Source organism: Cydia strobilella, chromosome Z, assembly GCF_947568885.1.
Source record: "Cydia strobilella chromosome Z, ilCydStro3.1, whole genome shotgun sequence".
NCBI lineage: Eukaryota > Metazoa > Arthropoda > Insecta > Lepidoptera > Tortricidae > Cydia > Cydia strobilella.
The window spans coordinates 28,956,097-28,976,045 of record NC_086068.1 but is presented as its reverse complement, the minus strand read 5'-3'; the positions used below and the strand labels follow the sequence as shown (position 1 = coordinate 28,976,045).

Here is a 19,949-nt window from a genome sequence, read left to right as displayed (position 1 = left end):
AAATTTGTGTTAGCAGGCGCGGCGGTCGAGCGCGCGGTTAAGCCGCTCGACGTGCCGCAGCTGCCGCAGCACGAGCCGTACGTGCGCGTCGCGCAGAGCTCGCGCGCCGCCCGCCCAGCCTGGTTCCACGCCGCCCTTGCCTTCTACATCCAATAAATACTCGTACCACTCCATTAACCCGATACACATCATTACATTACATTACACACACGTACCTACCACTCCTACCAGTACATTTTCCAAAACTTTTGTTCATAAACTATCCTAGACACCCTTATGTGATACCGTCAAATTAGCCAAATTTGTCTCCTCTTTGCCCAAAAACACATTTTTAAACAAATTCGTTTATGTAGATAAATGTATAACAGTTATAGTAACACCAAAGAGGATATAATAGGATAGAGCGGTACGGTCATAGTAAATTTTGTAGCCACAGTAAATTCACTGCCATCTATCGACACAAGATTAGAACTAAAAATAAAGATGTATAAAAATACCATAAAATGTATTTATATATGGACAAATGATTTTTTTTATTCGCATTAATTATTTTTATATGATTTTGACCCATGTTCTTTCACTGATTTGCGTTAAAATTGTTAAATAACAAACGAAACCGTCAACGCCATCTATTCGAGAGTAGGCCAAAGGTAGTGGCGCCATCTGTTTGAGATAAAAACTTTCTTGATTTTCGAGGCACGTTTTTTCCTTAGACTGTATCCACTATCTTTGGTAACACAAATTTTTAGTAGAAAATAGGTTATATTTATGACAAAATTATGTAACACAATATAGTTTGAAAAAGTTTATTTTTTAATTTTCTCATTTACCCCCAAAAGTGGCCCCATGTTTAAAATTCAGTTGTTTACGTTACATGTCCGTCTTTGGGTCACAAATAGTGGGCAGAGTGCTCGAACAAATTGCCGTAAATATGGACACGCTGGACAAAAGCACCAAATATTTTTTCAGGCACTTTGTTAGGTCTTTTAAGTTTTTGAGTTTTTCCTTTAAGTTAGCTTTAAGTTTTTGATAGGAACCAACTCCTATGTCGGCCATATTTAATTTTATGGCGGCCTTTTTGAATTATAGTTAATTATTAATATCTCGAGTTATAAAGTCACTTATACCACCACCAACCACACAGTTTTTGTCGACTATGTCGCCGCAGAAATGGACGCGGGCCACCAGGTTGACGCCGCGTATTTTAATTTTAAGAAGGCGTTTGACCTTGTCGATAACGACATCCTCATGCAGAAGTGTGCTTCACTAGGTTTCTCGCCAAAGCTTCTTAAATTCTTCGCAAACTACTTAAGGGATCGGTGTCAGGTGGTCAAGGTTGCTGGATGCGAGTCAAAGGCGTATTTCACCCGATCTGGAGTGAGCCAAGGAAGCACCCTAGGTCCGACACAATTCATAATCATGATAAATGACTTGCCGGAAGTTGTAACCACTGCAAAGTGTTTATTGTTTGCAGACGACCTCAAACTCTTCCTGGGTGTCGGCGAAATAAGCGACTGTAGGGCGCTGCAGCGGGATATAGATGCGGTGGCTAAATGGAGTGAAGTTAATAAATTACATTTTAATGTCTCCAAATGTAAAACAATCACCTTTAACCGAATCCGCAAGCCGATAAATGCACCATACACTCTGCATGGTATCCCGTTGGAGCGCGTCACAGAAATTCGTGACCTTGGACTAACGCTTGATAGGGAACTTAACTTCCGGCAACATATAACTACCACATGTCTGAAGTCGAGCAAAACACTCGGATTTATCATGAGGATGGCATACCAGTTTCCTAATCCTAATGTTGCCATAAGGCTCTACAATGCATACGTTCGCAGTAGACTGGAATTTAGCGCTATAGTTTGGGATCCCCACGAAGCAAAATATATCCTAAGTATAGGTATAGAAACTACAGCGCAAATTTGCTAGGTTTATATACAGACGTAAATATGGACTACCACTATATGTATCCGTCACTATTTGTTACGGCTATGGTCGGATTGGACACTGGAATTGAGAAGGAAGTTGTTGCTCATAGTGCACTACTGTCAGCTTCTAAATAATAGAGTTGACAATCCGAGTGTGCTAGGGCAGATAGGACTGCACGTCCCCGTTCTGAGGCGCGGAGGTGGCGCAGCAGTGGAACCGCGGCGACGCCCGCACCCGTTCGCGAGGAGCGTTGCGCGCACTCGACGGGGTGGTAATGCTCCCACGCGCAGAGCACTTTTGCTGCTGAACAATTTGTACGCGCAGGTTGCTGATACAGATATATTCCACGATAGTCTGGGTGTTTTCGTGAAACGTGTTGGGCTGTGTCTTGGCAACTGTAGAGCAATATAGGTGGGCAATTTATTTTAATTTGATTTGATTTATACATGTGTAATTTTAATATGATTGATTTATATAAACTTGATAATTTCAGGAATAAGGTTTAATCTACAATTTGAATTATTTATAATGTAATTTAATAATATGACTGAGTACAATTGGTAGTTTAAGAAATGATTTAAATTATAGTTTGACATGTAAATTAATATAATGTAATTTAATAATATGATTTATTGTAGTATCCACGTAAGTGCTTTGGTTTAGAACTGTAAACTTGCATATTTGGAAATAAATAATAATAATAATAATCACAAACTTGGTGTCTAAATGTACATATTTGGGGTCAGGGAATTCAAACAGATAAGTATTTTACCGATATCTCAGTTACTAAATTACTTGAATATACAAAATTGGTGTTAATTTATATATTTGGTTTAAGTCATGTTAAAAATCCAATTATTAACGTTATTATATTTTTATTACTTGTTATTATAGACGCTATAGTAATACATAATCTGCGGAAATTTCAAGTGTCTACATATTACGGTTCTAGAAATTGTTATGGGCGGGCAGAAAAACGTCATAAAATTACGTTTCATGTATGAGAGCACTGTTTAATTTTTAATTTATTTTTATTTATATGAATGTATGATAAAGCAGCAATAGAAAAACAACTTCTGTGAAAATTTGAACAGTAGCTATTTCTGATACGCAGACAGCCGGATGGACAGCGAAAGCTTAGAAACAGGGTTCTGTTTGATATCCTTTGGGACCTCGACTCTAAAACATACAAATATGTATATTTAGACACTAAGTTTGTGACTTTACGATTTAGAACTCGAGATTTTAATGATATACGTTTATTTCAAAATGGCCGACATAAAATTAAAAATGGCTGACGGAGGAGTTGGTTCCTATCAAAAACTTAAAGCTATGGACCTAACAAGTACCTTAAAAAAATTGATGCTTTTGTCCAGTGTGTCCACATTATCACCTGAAACTGCCTTACTAAAAGTTACATATGTATACCAAATTTCAACTTAATTGGTCCAGTAGTTTCGGAGAAAATAGGCTGTGACAGACAGACAAACAGAGGCACGAGTGATCCTATAAGGGTGCCGTACCCAAAGGGTAAAAACGGGACCACTATTACTAAGACTTCGCTGTCTGTCTGTCTGTCTGTCCGTCTGTCACCAGACTTTATCTCATGAACCGTGATAGCTAGACAGTTAAAATTTTCACAGATAATGTATTTTTAAACGTGATTTTTTTGCCGTTTTTATAGATAATGGTACGGAACCCTTCGTGCGCGAGTCCGACTCGCACTTGGCCGGTTTTATCCGTTTTGAGGTATCAAATATAATTAGGGAATTATATTTGATATAGAAAATACTTCATCTCGAGACTTACTATTATAACTTTCATGTTTAGTGGGTCTAGTTTCACACCATGAAGACTTGTGTTGAAAGTCCGTAGATCTGATACAAAATTAAACGTTAAATAAATTAGGAAAACTACTATTGAAGTAATACTATTTAAGTATAAAACTATTTAAGTAAATAATTAATAGATTTAATAATCTAATTATATATTTTTACCAATTTTTAAATAAGCCAATTCTACTTATATTTATTCTAACATTTATAAGAAGACAGTGCTACAGGGTAACGACGGGACGTGGTAAAGTTAACCATAAAGTTTGAGGCCCTAAAAATTGCTCAAATTGATAATTTAAGCGGTGCAATCAAAGTTAGATTCTTTATAGTATGTTGTAGTAAGGTCAGGCGGTCTAGCATAAGTCGCGTTCTCGCGCGCCAGTCCATAGGTACTTGAAGTAGCGCTAGATGTATGGAGTCGCGAGCGAGAACGCAACTCATGCTAGACCACCAGTACGGGTAAGTGCATGTAGCTACGAGGCAAGTGTAACTGACCTTCATATTACGTAAAATAATTGAGATTTTGATACTGCTATAATCTGTTGTCATGAGTAAATAAACTATAGAATAAACTATCAATTGTAATTTATTACTAAAGGTGACGTTGTCAAGCAATTTTGAGATTATTCGTCATTTTACACGTAGCATACAATGAGTGACTGGGAAAGTGTGTCTATCTCACTTGAGGCAAGTGTGACTGTATGTTACACTTGCCCCGTATCAGAAATCGAAAACAATATATTTTTGTATCATCAATGACTTATAGCTCTTCCCCGCGACTTCGTCTGCGTGGAATTATTAATTAAAGTAGCTACCTTATTTTTTATCTCACCGGTATGTACCTATATTACTCGTATGTATCATCTTCATCTAATAAGTCTTATAACCGTAATTCGCCGGCTAGGAAAGCGCCACAGCGTTATGAAGTGTTAGCACAATCGGATTAAGTATAACTTCGAAATCCTTCCAAAGTTATGAAATTTGGTATGTATGTTAATTAAAGGTCTCTTTTTCATGTCCACACTATTTGACATTTGGGGACCTTGAGGAATCGCAGCCATCTTGCAAAATGTGTACCATCATGGAGAAATTTGCGTTTTACTCTAAATATACGTTCTCTATGAAAATATGGTGTAAGGCAACATTAAAGCTCATTAAATTCTACACAAAAAAGTCCTAGGTATCTTTGCGGAAAAAATAAATCTTGTTATAGAAAATAATAGCTGAATCCAGATTTAGCGCTTATACCCTTTCAGGGGATATACTCGTACGTCGAAGATCTATTTATCGCACAAAAAAAAAATGCGTACGTGTTATAGCTAACATCCGACAACCAGAAAGCTGCCGACCACACTACTAACCTAAAGCTTCTTGCGTTACCTTGTATTTACATACTGGAGGTTGGACTATTTGTAAGAAAACATATATCTGACTTCCAGTACGTTAAAAGCGCGCGTCGAAATAGACAACTAGTTCTTCCAGAACCTAAATTAGCTATATATAAAAACGGGCCACATTACCAGTCAATAAAAATATATAACAAAATCCCAGACTATATTAAAGAAGTTGAAACGTATAATATATTTCGAAACAAACTGAAATCATGGTTAATTGATAAATCATTTTATTCATATCAGGAATTTATGACATCTGATAACGAATAAGTATTAATTTCTACTTTACTAAAAATAACTTTATTGTCTTGAGGTAATGGAATGATTTAAAGAATTGACATTATTATTATGCTAAATTACACGCCAGTTATTATGATAGTTCAGCGTTAGTATGACTCACAACAATTTAAAATTCGATTATTGTTATTTTTTATTGACATTACTGCTTATTTTAATATAGAACTTTTAATTCGTATCATGTTATTATCAGTATAGGTATTTTTAATTACTATTTACTGTGATTGCAAAGCTAATGACTTGAAATGTATTTAAATTATTTTGAAAGTATGCGTGGTAAATTTAGATATTAAGCAATAGGTAATATATTTTATAATGTAATTTTAAGTATTTAGCTATTAAGGTAAACTTGCTATCCCTATTCAGGGTCCATGTTGTGACAATTTAGTTTATGATATCATCTGTAATAACATATGGAATGCAATAAATAAATGAAATGAAATGAAATAAGATTCTTCATTGCTGCACATTTTCGAACAAATTGTCAAAACCACTGCCAATGATTAATACAGTATATATTTCTTTTTGTTGTCGATCATTGGAATTAATTTTTGTTTGAAAATTTATTTTTTTATCTATTGTTCTAATTAAAAAAATATTAACGTTAGAGCATTCCTGAGACGTTACCATACGTGGGATTTCAGGGTTTGTCCAATGGCTAAGGTCACCTTGTATAGTATAGATCAAAATTTATAAATTATCATCGTTTAGTATCATGGTTATTGCGTTTTATTATTGAAAATTGTTGTTTAGCGTGCACTAACAAAGTAATCACACATACCTCATTTTGCTGGGGAAGTGTGACCCTGATCGAGTCTACTTTCATTAAAGACCTTAAATACCATCTTTAAATCATCAAACGAACTGTAACAATATTTTTTAAACCCTTTAGGTATTTTGCTTAATTAAGAATGTAACTTATTTCTTTTTTTTTATATCCAGGCCATCTAGTGGGAGGCAGGGATGTTGAATCGATTCGTTGTCATAGGCTCGTTAGTTGCTGCAGGGATCGACAGAGGGCGTGAGATACCTCGCTATCTGCTTTTTCTTAAACAAAAGGTTTTCATTTATTAATTTACAAAAATCAAAACCTAATTAAATGTTTTATTACTGTTCTTCTTCCTTTTTGGAATTTATTATTAATATTTTATTTTACGGAGCAGTTTTGAAAGCTGCATCTACATTGTAATACGCGCAACGAAACGCAGCGGGGGAGTATCTGTAGTTTGATCTATCAGTTGTCATTTTAAGAGATTTCGAAAACGCAATAGGAGGATGATTGCTTTCCTCAGTGCCCTATGAGGCCATATTTTTACCTATTTTCTTCCTCATTTCGTGTGAGATTAGTGCAGTGCTGATTATTTTTATATTTATTTCAGTTATCGGATGTAAAACGTTTTGTCGAGAGTGAGCCCCGGTGGCATGGAAATTATGCAAGCTTGTACCTATGCTCTGATGGCCCATTGTCTGCCCCGGGTAAGCCAAACTCCGTTGCGCAGTTTGGAATTCTACATTACTCTGCGGAAATTCCGTTCCGTTGCGTATTTATTTTGTAAATTTCATGGTTTCACGACTACTACTTTCTACCCTACGCGGTTGGTAGGGCCAAGCGTTTTGGCTAGTATTACACAATGTTCCTACTTCCTCACCTGGTCGCTTTGTCTCAAGCCCAACCTGAGGCTGTCGGCAGCTGAGAGCGGACTTGGGGGAAACAGATCCGGACTGTTCCCCGGTGCTGGTTCGAGGCCTGGCGTCGGCGAAGGAGTGCGGTCTTGACGTTGAGGTTGGAGTGTTCCCTTTTATCTTTATTAAGGCGCCCAATAGTTAATCCATAATTATTATTATTTTTACCTATAGTTTACCGGTCTTCCAGTTCCTTGAAACACCAACTCACCCCCTGTGCTCTATATTTCATACGTACATAGTTTATTTAAGACTGAGCTAGCTAATAAATATATTGTTACCCCAAGATTTCTTGTAGAAGAATTCAGTATACTGTTTAATTTAGTATGTCTTTATTTTATTTCAAAACCACTTTAGGGCTCCCCGAAGAACCCCAAAATAATGCCAACAGAACATAAACACATTGATTTCAGCTAAAGTTGAACCATACCATATTGCACCTTAGGGCACAGTTCGAAATCCAACTTTACGATATTGATTTATGTGTTCAAAGTAAACTTTTACAAAAGTATGTCACACCCATATTGACCTTAGCTTTTTTGACGCTAAGTTTTGCAAGTCTTCACTGAACTCCCAGTACCTAGAACTTATTATTAAACCAAAAGGGTTTCGTTTGACCTCCCTCGCAAACTTTGGTGTCACCTAATAGGCCAGGAAAATATAAATATAAATAAGTTTTCCCGAGGTCATTGACCTTAGTTTTGAAAAATTCTAACATGAATATTTTACAATATTTGCAACTGGAAATTTGACTGTTCGCTTTAGAATGAATAAAAGCATGAAGTTATGCCATAAAACAATGGTGGTCAAAACAGAGGCAACATAAAAGACTGTGCAATCTTCCGCTCTCGGACACTCCTCAACAATTTTTTAACTTTTGCACCAGACTGCGACTTTTTTGCCGACAAAAATTATAAACTTTTTTAAGATTTTTTACCTTTTTGTAAATCAACATAGGTAGCTTATTAATTATTGTGATATTTATCCTATAACTTTATCACCTATAGCTTTAATTACTTAATTTTACAGCGCAATGGCGCCCCTTCGCTGTAAAGCTGTAGAATTATATTTCAATAAATTAATTAATAAATTACGTTATGTAGTTGTAGGAACTAATACTAATAACCCCATACTCTAAGAACAAATTAAATTATTTTCTATGAAAATATTTTAATTTGTGGTTTTTCAAGTAGACACACTACTATTTAAACTATAAACTGAAATAAATATCATATACGAAGGAAAAAATGACCAAAGCCTCCAGTGTCCAGAGCTGGACACTGGAGGCTTTGGTAATTTTTTCCTTCGTATATGATATTTATTTCAGTTAATAACCCCATATTTTACAATATTTGCAACTGGAAATTTGACTGTTCGCTTTAGAATGAATAAAAGCATGAAGTTATGCCATAAAACAATGGTGGTCAAAACAGAGGCAACATAAAAGACTGTGCAATCTTCCGCTCTCGGACACTCCTCAACAATTTTTTAACTTTTGCACCAGACTGCGACTTTTTTGCCGACAAAAATTATAAACTTTTTTAAGATTTTTTACCTTTTTGTAAATCAACATAGGTAGCTTATTAATTATTGTGATATTTATCCTATAACTTTATCACCTATAGCTTTAATTACTTAATTTTACAGCGCAATGGCGCCCCTTCGCTGTAAAGCTGTAGAATTATATTTCAATAAATTAATTAATAAATTACGTTATGTAGTTTTAGGAACTAATACTAATAACCCCATACTCTAAGAACAAATTAAATTATTTTCTATGAAAATATTTTAATTTGTGGTTTTTCAAGTAGACACACTACTATTTAAACTATAAACTGAAATAAATATCATATACGAAGGAAAAAATGACCAAAGCCTCCAGTGTCCAGCTCTGGACACTGGAGGCTTTGGTCATTTTTTCCTTCGTATATGATATTTATTTCAGTTAATAACCCCATGTCGACAAAGTGGGCTCTTCTCGTATGTAGATAACTTCAATTAATTATCTACATATATGGCATACAGAAAGTAGGTCACACGTAAGCAAGCCAGTTTAGTAAACAGCAAATTTAATTTCATATTGATAGACAGAAGCTAAGCTTTTCCTACATTAGTATTTTATTAACTATTCGTAAATTTATTGTACTTTTCTTTATTTAACTCAAAAGCTTAATTATACAAGAAATGTGCATGTATTTCATAAATGACATTAGCATTAGCAAAAGCTCGCTTTAAAGATGCAACCAGCTCACAATTCTTTGAAAGCACTCAACGAGGCCGCCACTTGTCCGGACTGAGAGCCGCCATATGCCTAGTTAGAAGCGATGCTTTTTAAGAATGAAAGCTGCCGCTTGCATGCCTTGGGGCATACTTTAAAACATACCTACTTGTTCACAGCCACGTGAACCTCACCTTCTTATAGAGTGAGGTGCACGTACGTAGGTGAGACATAAAATATTAAAAATATATATTATCAAGGAAAATCATAAACGTTAAAATGAGCGCTTGTAAGACATAATGGATGTAGGTAGGTATAATAGGCCAAGCAACAATAAGGTAGAGAGAAATGGAAATGCTTGGAACACTAGGTAGACCGGGCTCTCAGTGAAGTTCCGTTTGCTAAAATAGCGCACCGCGTGCAGTTTGACTTGTGATCCTTGTAGTGGGGTTCCCACGCTCATAGAAACTAGCCCTTTGAATTTCCCCCTTACAATTCTCATACAGTCGCTATCGAAAAAATCTCACCGGGGGGGGTGTCTCAACAAATAAATAAAAATAAATGTTATCAATGTCAGTGATTTAAATTTAGTTACTGAATTTTAAATCTGCCTTTGTTTTTTTTATTTGTATTTATTTATTCATGAACAATATAATTGTATTTGAATATAATTACATGCTAAGTTCCTTAAATCTAGGTCCTTAAATCTAAGAATTATACAATCTAACATGCAGAACAATATCAGACGTATTTACCTAAATTAATCTAAATTAATTACTACCAACATTGCGTAGACAAATCACTAAAGTAGGTCGTGAACTCCTCTATAGAATAGAAGCACTCTTTCAGCAGCAGTGTTTTTAATTTATTTTTAAAGATGACAAGGCTATCGATGTTCCTCCACTCACTGAGAAGCTTGTTGTAGAGCTGCACACTCTGAAATTCTGCGCAATGAGTGACTATATTAAGTTTAGGTTGCAGTTTACAGTGTAGGTATTTCCTTCTAGTACTTACACGTATCTCCCTCTCTTCATTAGTCTCGTACTCCTTTAGACTTTTGACCAGGTCAGTGAGGAGCAGAAGGATGTACAGACACGGGACAGTTAGTAATTTAAGGTTTATGAAGTATTCCTTGCAGGACTCAGTTTGTGGAATACGCACTATAGTCCTCATGGCTCGCTTTTGGATAACAAAGGCTTTATTCATATTATACTCACAGCTGTTCCCCCAGCACTTGACACTATAACGAAGTTTTGATTCCACCAGTGCATGATATATCATCTTGAGGTATCTTTGCTCCACTATGTTCCGTAAACTTCGCAAGATATAGCAAGCCGAGCTAATGGAGTTAACTATGCTTACCAGTTCGTTTTTCCACGTGAGTAAATCGTCTATGTAAGTACCGAGAAACTTTACACTGCTTACGTTTTCTATCTTATCGCCACAGAACGACAAATTCAAATGGTCCCTTTGCCTGACTGTAGACCTCAAGAGCATTGCGCAAGTTTTACTGGGGTTCACCTTTAGGTAGTTACAGCTGAACCACCAGTCAAATAGTTCCAACACTCGATTGGCCTTTCTGTTCAGATTGTGTGTGTGTTAATGTTATTATTGTGTGTTATTTTTCTACAAAGGTCAAAAACGTTAGGGAAAACTGGCATCTTTCCTGTTGACAGTACGAAAGTTAACGACTTGGGTACATTTTGACTAAGGCTATAATCATACAGCTTTTAATAAGTAGAAGGTTGGAACATGCCTAAAATGATCCGGCAAGAAAATTATGCTTTCATATAGTGCTACTTTACCGCACTAGTGCGGTAATTAACACTTTACGCACTTTATATTGTACTATCAAGTCAATATATTGTAGGTACTTCTTGGTCTAGACATTTTTTCTCTCAGTTGAGCTGCAATTTATAAGTATCCGACTAGGTATCTATATCAGAAGTCAAAAGGTTATACTTATCATTTCCTATTAAAATTTTATTTTAAGACGGGTCAGAAAAAAATACATGTATAATTTTTTTACCAATTTTTGGAACACAAAAACATTATCTACCCAACCACGAAAACAAAATGTGTGGAAACTTGTAAGCTTCCCTTGTAACTTGTAAGCCCTAGTTCTAGAAAAAGGCTTCGTTTTGGGACATGGTGTATAACTTTTTAGTGTGGAATTTAATAAGCTTTCGTTTCGCCATACATAGTATTCACATTAAACCCATATATTCCGAGAAAAATGGAAAAACCAAAAAAGACTTATACTTTTCAAGATGGCGTTTGATCCCCGTGGTCCCCGAAGCTCCAATTTTATGACACGCAAACAGGGATCCCTGAAATTGTAGGTGTCAAATTTCATTACTGTCACTATTGTTTAAGCCCCATTTAAGATCTAAAATCTATTTTTGTAGTCACATTTTTAAGTTTTACACATTTTGCCTCCATTTATTTTAGTTAATTTATATTGCATAGCACTCGTGTACCCATTATGGATCTACTGATGTCTATTTTATTGAAATCCACTCAATAGTTTAGGCGCTAGAAGTAAAAATATGATTTACTATTCGGCGGCTATTTAAGGCGGCTGTATTAATTTTTCTTTAATAAAACAGGTGTAAACAGGTTGTGTAGGGCAAGAGGAATCTACCGATATGTCATTTTTTAAAATCCGTCCAGGGTGTACTGATTTTCAGTATTTAAACCCATAACCCTACTTTCTGTTTAAGTCGCAGTCGAGTAAAATGTTGATATTGGAGTAGAACGTGTACAAATGTATAGACAAAAGTGGAATTCATATTCCTCCAAGTTTCATATTAAGAGAATATCCCCTGAAAGGGTATAAGCGCTAAATCTGGATTCAGCTATTATTTTCTATAACAAGATGTATTTTTTCCGCAAAGTTATCTAGGACTTTTTTGTGTATAATTTAATAAGCTTTAATGTTGCCTTACACCATATTTTCATAGAGAACGTATATTTAGAGTAAAACGCAAATTTCTCCAGGATGGTACACAATTTCCAAGATGGCTGCGATTCCTCGAGGTCCCCAAATGTCAAATAGTGTGGACATGAAAAAGAGACCTTTAATTAACATACATACCAAATTTCATCTCTTTGAAAGGACTTCGAGGTGAAACTTAATCCGATTGTGCTATATATAAAACCGCAGTGCGACCCGCCATACTTTATGGAACCGAATGCTGGGCATCAACAAAACAACACGTTCAAAAACTGCATATAACAGAGATGCGTCACCCGGAGGGATAGGATCCGTAACGAATACGTGAGAGGCAGTTTTAAAATCGCTCCTATTGAAGAAAAGCTGAAGGAAAAGCGACTACGCTGATACGATCACGTACTCAGGCGGTCTTCAGATCACATGGTACGAGTGGCATTGGAACTACCAACGACGAAACGGGACCGTGGAAGACGCCCTGCTACTTGGCTGACAACGGTCTAAAATGACCTGAAAATTACAAATATTGACGCCGGAACAGCACAAAATCGTCCTGTGTGGAGAAAGAGCGTATCGGGGTACCCGTTTTGTGTCTACAGTTTTTTTTAATTTTGCAGCCGCCATTTTGGAAAAGGTTCGCCATCTTGAATTCTAATGGATGAAATTTGTGTTTCCTCGGATGAAATCATTTAGATTGGTCCCTAGTATCACTGGGCAAAGCGGCTTGCTTTCTGCATCAAGTGCAGCTTTCGATGCAAATATCGCCGTAACCGCTAGTACTAATAATAATCAAACTTGACAATAATATGAAAAAGTTCCCTAAATACTCCAAAAACTGAAAATAAGTATTTTAGTACGAAGAGGTGCCTGCGCACATCCTCCTAAATCTGAGAGTAGCTTACTTGGGTGTTTGCACGGAGAGGCTGCGGCGTGAGGGAGGTGAACTCAGCGAACGGGTGCCAGATATATGCCTGTTCTTTTTCACAGATCTGTCGGTCTTAGGTTTGCTAAAAAAAAAGTTGGTATATTTTGTATATTTGTATTTCGATTTTAGTTATCTTTTTTCTATAATAATAATCTAAAAAACCGCTGAAATCTAACGCAATGCTCAGTTGAATACACGTACCTACTTGTTTTCTAGGGTTCACTTTAGTTAGGTACATTCTTTTTATCATATTTATTTCCAAACATAAGGGGGATTTTATTTTTGTGATTCTTATAGTACTATTAGTGGTGGTAGTGACATATATTAATTATTATAGTATCTTGGCGGAAAAGAATTTAGGTTACTTTTCGCTCATGTCGTCGCAGACATGGTTATATTTGGTATCAGTACATTCAGTGTGATGTCCTGAACACAAATATATGAGATGACAAGCGCGAAAGTTGCTGTGACGTCATAAAGTCGGTGTACAGTTTTTTACTTTTTTTTAATCATACCTTGTGGGGTACCAAATGAAAGGGCTATGTGGGTAGATCACAAATACATGGAGTCCTTAGCCATTGGACAAAGCCGAAATGTACATATGCATTAGGGTATTTAGTATCATAACAACCGGTGTAACAGTTACGAAGAAATTAACAAATTACCATTTTTTTACTTTGGAGCAGCCTGTATGTGTTAATAGCTCCTGAGGTAATAAATAGTATGAAACCTTCTTCGACCGTATTGATTATCTTTTTTTATTTATGACATTAATAAGCTTCATTAATTAACATACATACTTCGGTGCAGCCCCTTCTGGAAACATCAAAATTTGCTGACGCCTATCGACTCCTTAGTTTAAACACACCTGGAAATTATACTAAATTTAAAGCTCACCGAACAATCCTGGCTCCAAGCATCCCTGCCCATCCGATACGGCGGGCTCGGAGTGCGTAAAATTTTGAGTGTTTCACTGCCCGCAATTCTATCGTCTGTCCACAGTGAGTTGTGCATAGTAATATAAGATATACTTAGATATAAGTTGTCGATGTACGTTGGTTTAGTTACATTATAGACGTTCACGAGCAAACACGTGTGTTTCACTTCTCCTCCGAGTCCCATACTTACCACATGGCGACCGTGACCTAGAGCGCGGGCTCCGCCGGGCCGCACGATGTTTAGTGTCAGCGTTTTCGCCGTCTCGGTGTGAGCGTGATTATTATGATATGGACTGCGTAAGCGACAATAGGTACTACGGACGATTAATACAGTACAATTGCCCGTACAATTTTCGTGTAGGAGAAACACAGTAACTCAGGAGTGATGGGACAAGGATACAGTAAACAGGAGGAGAAGGAAGTTGTTATCACCCAGAATGCGGTTGGATCGAATGATGCGACATACAGGAGCGAGCATCACACAATAGTCAATAACATCCTTGTAAGCGTTCTTCTCGTCGTACTCGCCTGCATCTGTTGCTGCGTCCTGTACAAGTTCTTCAAGAAGGCACAGCAAAAATACATACACAAAGAAGTCAGAAGAGAAGTTTGGGCACGTGTGCAAGCAAGGCTGTCCACGAGGAAGGCAGTTCCGGCCAAGGACGAGGAGGAAGGCGCATAAGCAGAGGATGAAAAGCGCGACGTTTTACATATAGTGTGAAGTGAAAAGTGTCGGAAGTGAAAAGTGTCGGAAGTGGAAAGCGTCGGAGATGTTAAGGGTATGGATTTAGAATTACAGACTATGTATAATAAGTTAGAAAATATACGCGTATACCTACGGAAATTAGGCGAGGCTATAAGGCAACTAAAACCCGGTCAGGAAAAAAATGACTATGCACAGTTGATATATGAGGACTATCGATCTTTAATCAATTCTGTTAATTTAGATGATCTATCTGAGTCAGAGGAGTGTTATATTTTAAAATTGTTGTGTGAAAAAATAGATAAGGCTTATAGAAAAATCTTACAATACAAAGTATCCGAGTGTGTAACCAAAAAACCAATTGGTTGGAAAATGGAGAAAAAATTCGAAATAAAAGAAGCGAACAGCTTAACACCTATTTTGGACAGCAAGGAGGAGGCCGTGGAAAGAATGATCTCCGGTATCGAAATATTAGACAGAATATTGAACGAAAGTAGCGAGAAAAAAATACTAATTTCATTTGTCCTTAAAACACGAATTAATAAGATTGCACAACTAAAACTTAAATCGAGTTATGAAACAGTCATCGAATTAGTGTCAACAATTAAATACCATAACACAGCGCGATATGTCTATTACTCAATATGGTGATAAAATAGAGGAGTTGTTCATTGGCCTAACGATAGCGCAAGCCGACGGGAAACCCGAAGCGCGCGATATCCTTAGACCGATCAAAGAGTCTTTAGCTATAAAGAAATTCACGGACGGTTTGAGGAACCGCCGTCTCAGCACCATTTTAGCTGCCCGAGAATACACAGAGTTAAAAGAAGCTGTCAGAGCCGCCCAAGACGAGGAGCTGGCGCGACCCCAGCCCGAGCCAGGCCCTCCGAGGCAGGCTCTGCTGGCCTCGTAGGTAAAATCATAAGGGCTCCGCCCACAAACTACGAGATCTCAGGCTTGGATGACGCTAGAAATGCCTGGCTGTCTACCTGCCCGGGGCAAAACATCCCACACAACCCATGTTCACAAAGGGGGTGGGGTGGGACGATGTTTTAAACAATTTTATTTAACTTATACCTCCCTCCTAAACAGCAGGAGCAGGAGCAGGAGCTGAACGAGCCCGGCTGTTGGCTGTTGGCTGTCGGCTGTCGGCTGCAGAGAGGCTGGCCACTGGCTGAACGCCTACCCCGTCACCCAATATTGGTACCCATCTAGACTCCGAAACACTCCGATTGGCAATGGCAACTCTTAGGGGCCCCAATCTGCGCATCGCACAAATGCTCCTGTGGAATTGAGGTGGACCAGCTGGGGCACCACGGCTTGCTTGCCAACGTAGCGCGGGTCGCCTTTCGCGCCACGCTGCACTTAATGACATAATCCGTCGGTCACTTGCCAACGTCAACGTTCCAGCTATACTGGAGCCTGCCGGTATAGCCAGAGACGATGGCAAGAGACCAGACGGGATGTCTTTGATTCCGTGGAAGATGGGGCGTGTACTCGAGTGGGACGCAACTTGTGTTGACACGCTCGCGCCGTCCCACTTCCACGGTACTACATACAAAGCCGGCGCGGCAGCGGAGGCGGCCGAAGCCCTCATAAAGCGCAAATATGGGAGTCTCGACACCAACTACAACTTTTTTGCATTTGGAGTTGAGACTCTTGGTCCGTGGGGCCCCGCAGCACAGGGCCTATACCGGCAATTGGCGAAACGGCTGGTGGATGGGACTGGGGATAAGAGAGCTGGCAGCTTCCTCGCCCAACGCTTGAGCATAGCGATCCAGCGAGGAAATGCTGCCAGCATCCTCGGCACCATGCCACGGGGGCCCATTTTAGATTTAGATTTTTAGTTTTATAGTAGTTTTAGTTTAGTTAATTGTAGTTTAATTTTTTACTGTAAGGCTTTATTTATTGTTAATTAACATTTGACATTATACCATATAAGCTTCTGACTTTTGACAAATGTCATCATTGCCGCACATTTTCGAACAAGTTGTCAAAAACACTGCCAATGATTAATACCACGTTTGTCCAATGGCTAAGGTCACCCTGTATATAACATACTGTAACATTTTCACTACTTCGTCTAACAAATCATTAGAAAACGTTCAAAATTTTCACAATCTAAGTTGACTTTGAACTGCTCTAAATTGAAAATGACTGAATGGATCCATCTAAAATACATACCAAGTGACTGTGAATATCCTCTATATAATGTTAAAAAATAATTAACCAGATATATCCAAAAATAAAAAAAAGTACATCGAGTTGAATAACAGTATAATTTTCTGTTACATTGAACTGCAACTATTATTAAAACAAATAAAAAACCTGACTGTTTACATATATTTTTTAAATGGTCTTTTCACTAGCTTTCATTTGGTACCCATATATTGCTATAGTAAAAACTAAATTTTTATAGCCTTTGTCACTACCATACCGTGGTGGGGGTGGACCACTTTGGCGCTTGTCATCCCATATATTTGTGTTCAGGACATCACACTGAATGCACTGATACCAAATATACCCATGTCCGAGGAGACATGAGCCAACATCGATTTCTAGAAGACTTCTACACCAAAAACCGACGCTCTAATTAGTGGTTCTACGAGCTGTAGATCTCGCGAGCCTAACTGAATGCGCCATTTGGAAAAAAAATCAAAAACTAAATCGACAAAAAAACATTGAGACAAACAAACTCAATCATCGAACCTGCTCACCAAATTTCACGAGAAACGGTTGAGAATTGCGACCTGTAGAGGAGAACATCCGATAATACGTAAGCATTTTTCTTATCCGAATCAGAAACGGAGACCTCCGCTAACGCTCGGTCAGTTAGGGAAGTTTGGCCAAATCTTAAGATAGGTATTAAACAATATCTGTGACAAAATACATTGGAATGATTTTCTAATTTATATATTTTAATGGTGTTAAGTTGAAATTAAACCTTTTATTTTTTTGCACATTTGTTGATGTGGGCAATGAAATTATTAAATTATATTGATTAGGTAATGATTTACAGCTTCATATAACACATAATCCTTTGAAATGGAGTTCAATTTAATAATAATTCACATAGACCCTTCTTAGAGTACAGTTTTCTACGCACGCGTGCTTCCTCGTGTCTAAATTACAATTTATTTTGCTATTTAGATAAGCAGCATAACGAGAAGTTTAGCCTTACTTTATATTATTATCGTGTGAAGGGAGCAATGGCAAGGAAGCAATTAGTTCCCGTAGGAGTTGTTGCACGAAGCAGCGGGACCCGCGGAGCGCCCCAGCGGCGCCGCCGCCGCTCGCCTCCTGAAACACCCACATGGCCGAACATCGTTCATAACATAACAGTAATAACAACTTCCGCGCCCCGGTCCTACAATACCGGGACAACTACCTACTCTACCCTCTACCTACTTGTAACGAGGTGCCAATATATTATACTAGCTACAGCCCGTGACCTCGTACGCGTGGATGTGTATGTGTATGTTGGTGGTTATATATTCTACGTGAGCATAGAACATTATGCAGCAAAAGATAGCGGTATTAATTAAGGGTAGGGACGGTTACTTTTTAATAGATATGTCATCATTCGACTTTTGGTTCACAATATTTTTTATTTTTTTATTTATTTATTTATACTTTATTGCACATAAAATAAGTACAAATGGTGGACTTAATGCCTTAAGGCATTCTCTACCAGTCAACCACTGGGCCAAAAAGAGACGTTTGTTGGTGCAGGCTTTGTACTGTATTTGAAAATAATTAAACGATATCACTACCTACTATTTACAAATTAAATACTAATTATAGTATACCTATTATATTTAAATCATAAACTACACATATACTTTGTATGATACACTTACATACATATCTACATATATACTTATACATGTACCTACTGTGAAACATTACTTACATCTTTCAGACAAATGCTTGCGCAGCATACGCTTGAACGTTAGTTTACTTTGTGTGTATTTATTAACCATTTAACATTATAAATCATGACATAATATTACATTTTATTTTTACACTGACTTACAAAAAAAATATATTTTAACATATGACGACTCCTTGGATTCTAGAACCACGGTAAGCAACCCAAAGGCCCAAACCTAACTATAAGTACATACAGTACAAAGATTTTGAATGAAACAAGTGTTAAAATAGGGTTTTGAATATCGAGATATACTATACCTAAGTACATACAGTCAGTACATAGATACTAAATTTTGAATTTATCCCAAATCAATAAGTTTCAAAATATAACTTTACTGAAGGTGCTTGGGAAGGGTGTCCTAATTGTGTGAAGCACATCTGGTCCTCCCCTGCAGCGGTTACTTTGAATTTGGTCCATACACCATGTGATATGTAACTATAGTAACCTCTAAAGTGAATTTATTTATAAGCAACGATCCAGTATACTCGTATCGTCACTACTTAAAAAAAAAAACCTCGTATCTAATGATCATCAATTCATCAAATTTCTAGGAGGAACAATAAACATCCTGTAAATTATTTTGATTGATGAAATAAGTTGATGTTGCTTTCATCACATAATATAACAAGTCATTAATTTTACAAATAGTTTAATAACTTACGCAAACATTTTTTTTTGCTAAATAGAACCGCCGTTTTTCCCCCGAAGGGTAAAAAATGGATATTTAGGTTCCTGCCGAAGCTTGAACCACATATGAGATAACATCCTTGTAACAGCCCTAATTAAGGGAATTTATCAACTAGCAGCGCCATCTATCGCGCTACTCAAGTACTAATGTCACCCGGTTGCTAGCGCTCGGCTGCTTTCTCGTCAGTACCATATGCATGCCGGCAAGGCCCTTAGGCGTGGTTCAAGCTTAGGCAGGACCTAAATATCCGTTTTTTACCCTTCGAGGGAAAAACGGTTCTATTTAGGTGTCCTTGCCTCCCGCTTGAACCACATATCACATATATCACAGAATATGGGCTTGAAAAATATTCCGTATTGATATACTAAAAGATAGTTTGCGTCAAACCTTAAGCACTGACTGGCAACAAAACTAAAGTTATTCATTGCGACTATGTAAGTATGCTG

At 37.4% G+C, this 19,949-nt stretch overlaps 1 protein-coding gene across 1 annotated transcript; it reads right to left on the bottom strand.

The window, feature by feature from the left end:
• Positions 1-19,231, bottom strand: LOC134754447 (uncharacterized). The gene is made up of 5 exons (XM_063690778.1): positions 19,151-19,231; positions 18,063-18,178; positions 13,218-13,322; positions 3,745-3,812; positions 1-143 (listed from the first exon to the last, which is right to left on the bottom strand). The coding sequence occupies exons 1-5, from the start codon at positions 19,190-19,192 to the stop codon at positions 10-12; spliced, it is 465 nt and encodes a 154-aa protein (XP_063546848.1). The 5' UTR covers positions 19,193-19,231; the 3' UTR covers positions 1-9.
• Positions 19,232-19,949: the final 718 nt, after the last annotated feature.

Bases quoted from the DNA above. Each gene is read 5' to 3' on its own strand.
- LOC134754447 (XM_063690778.1), bottom strand. From the start codon at position 19,192: ATGTGCTTCACACAATTAGGACACCCTTCCCAAGCACCTTCA. The intron at 3,813-13,217 runs GTAAGCTACTCT...ATTTTGTATCAG, and splicing joins CTCTCCGTGCAAACACCCAA to ATCTACGGACTTTCAACACA. The intron at 144-3,744 runs GTAAGTCTCGAG...TATTGGATGTAG, and splicing joins TAAACATGAAAGTTATAATA to AAGGCAAGGGCGGCGTGGAA.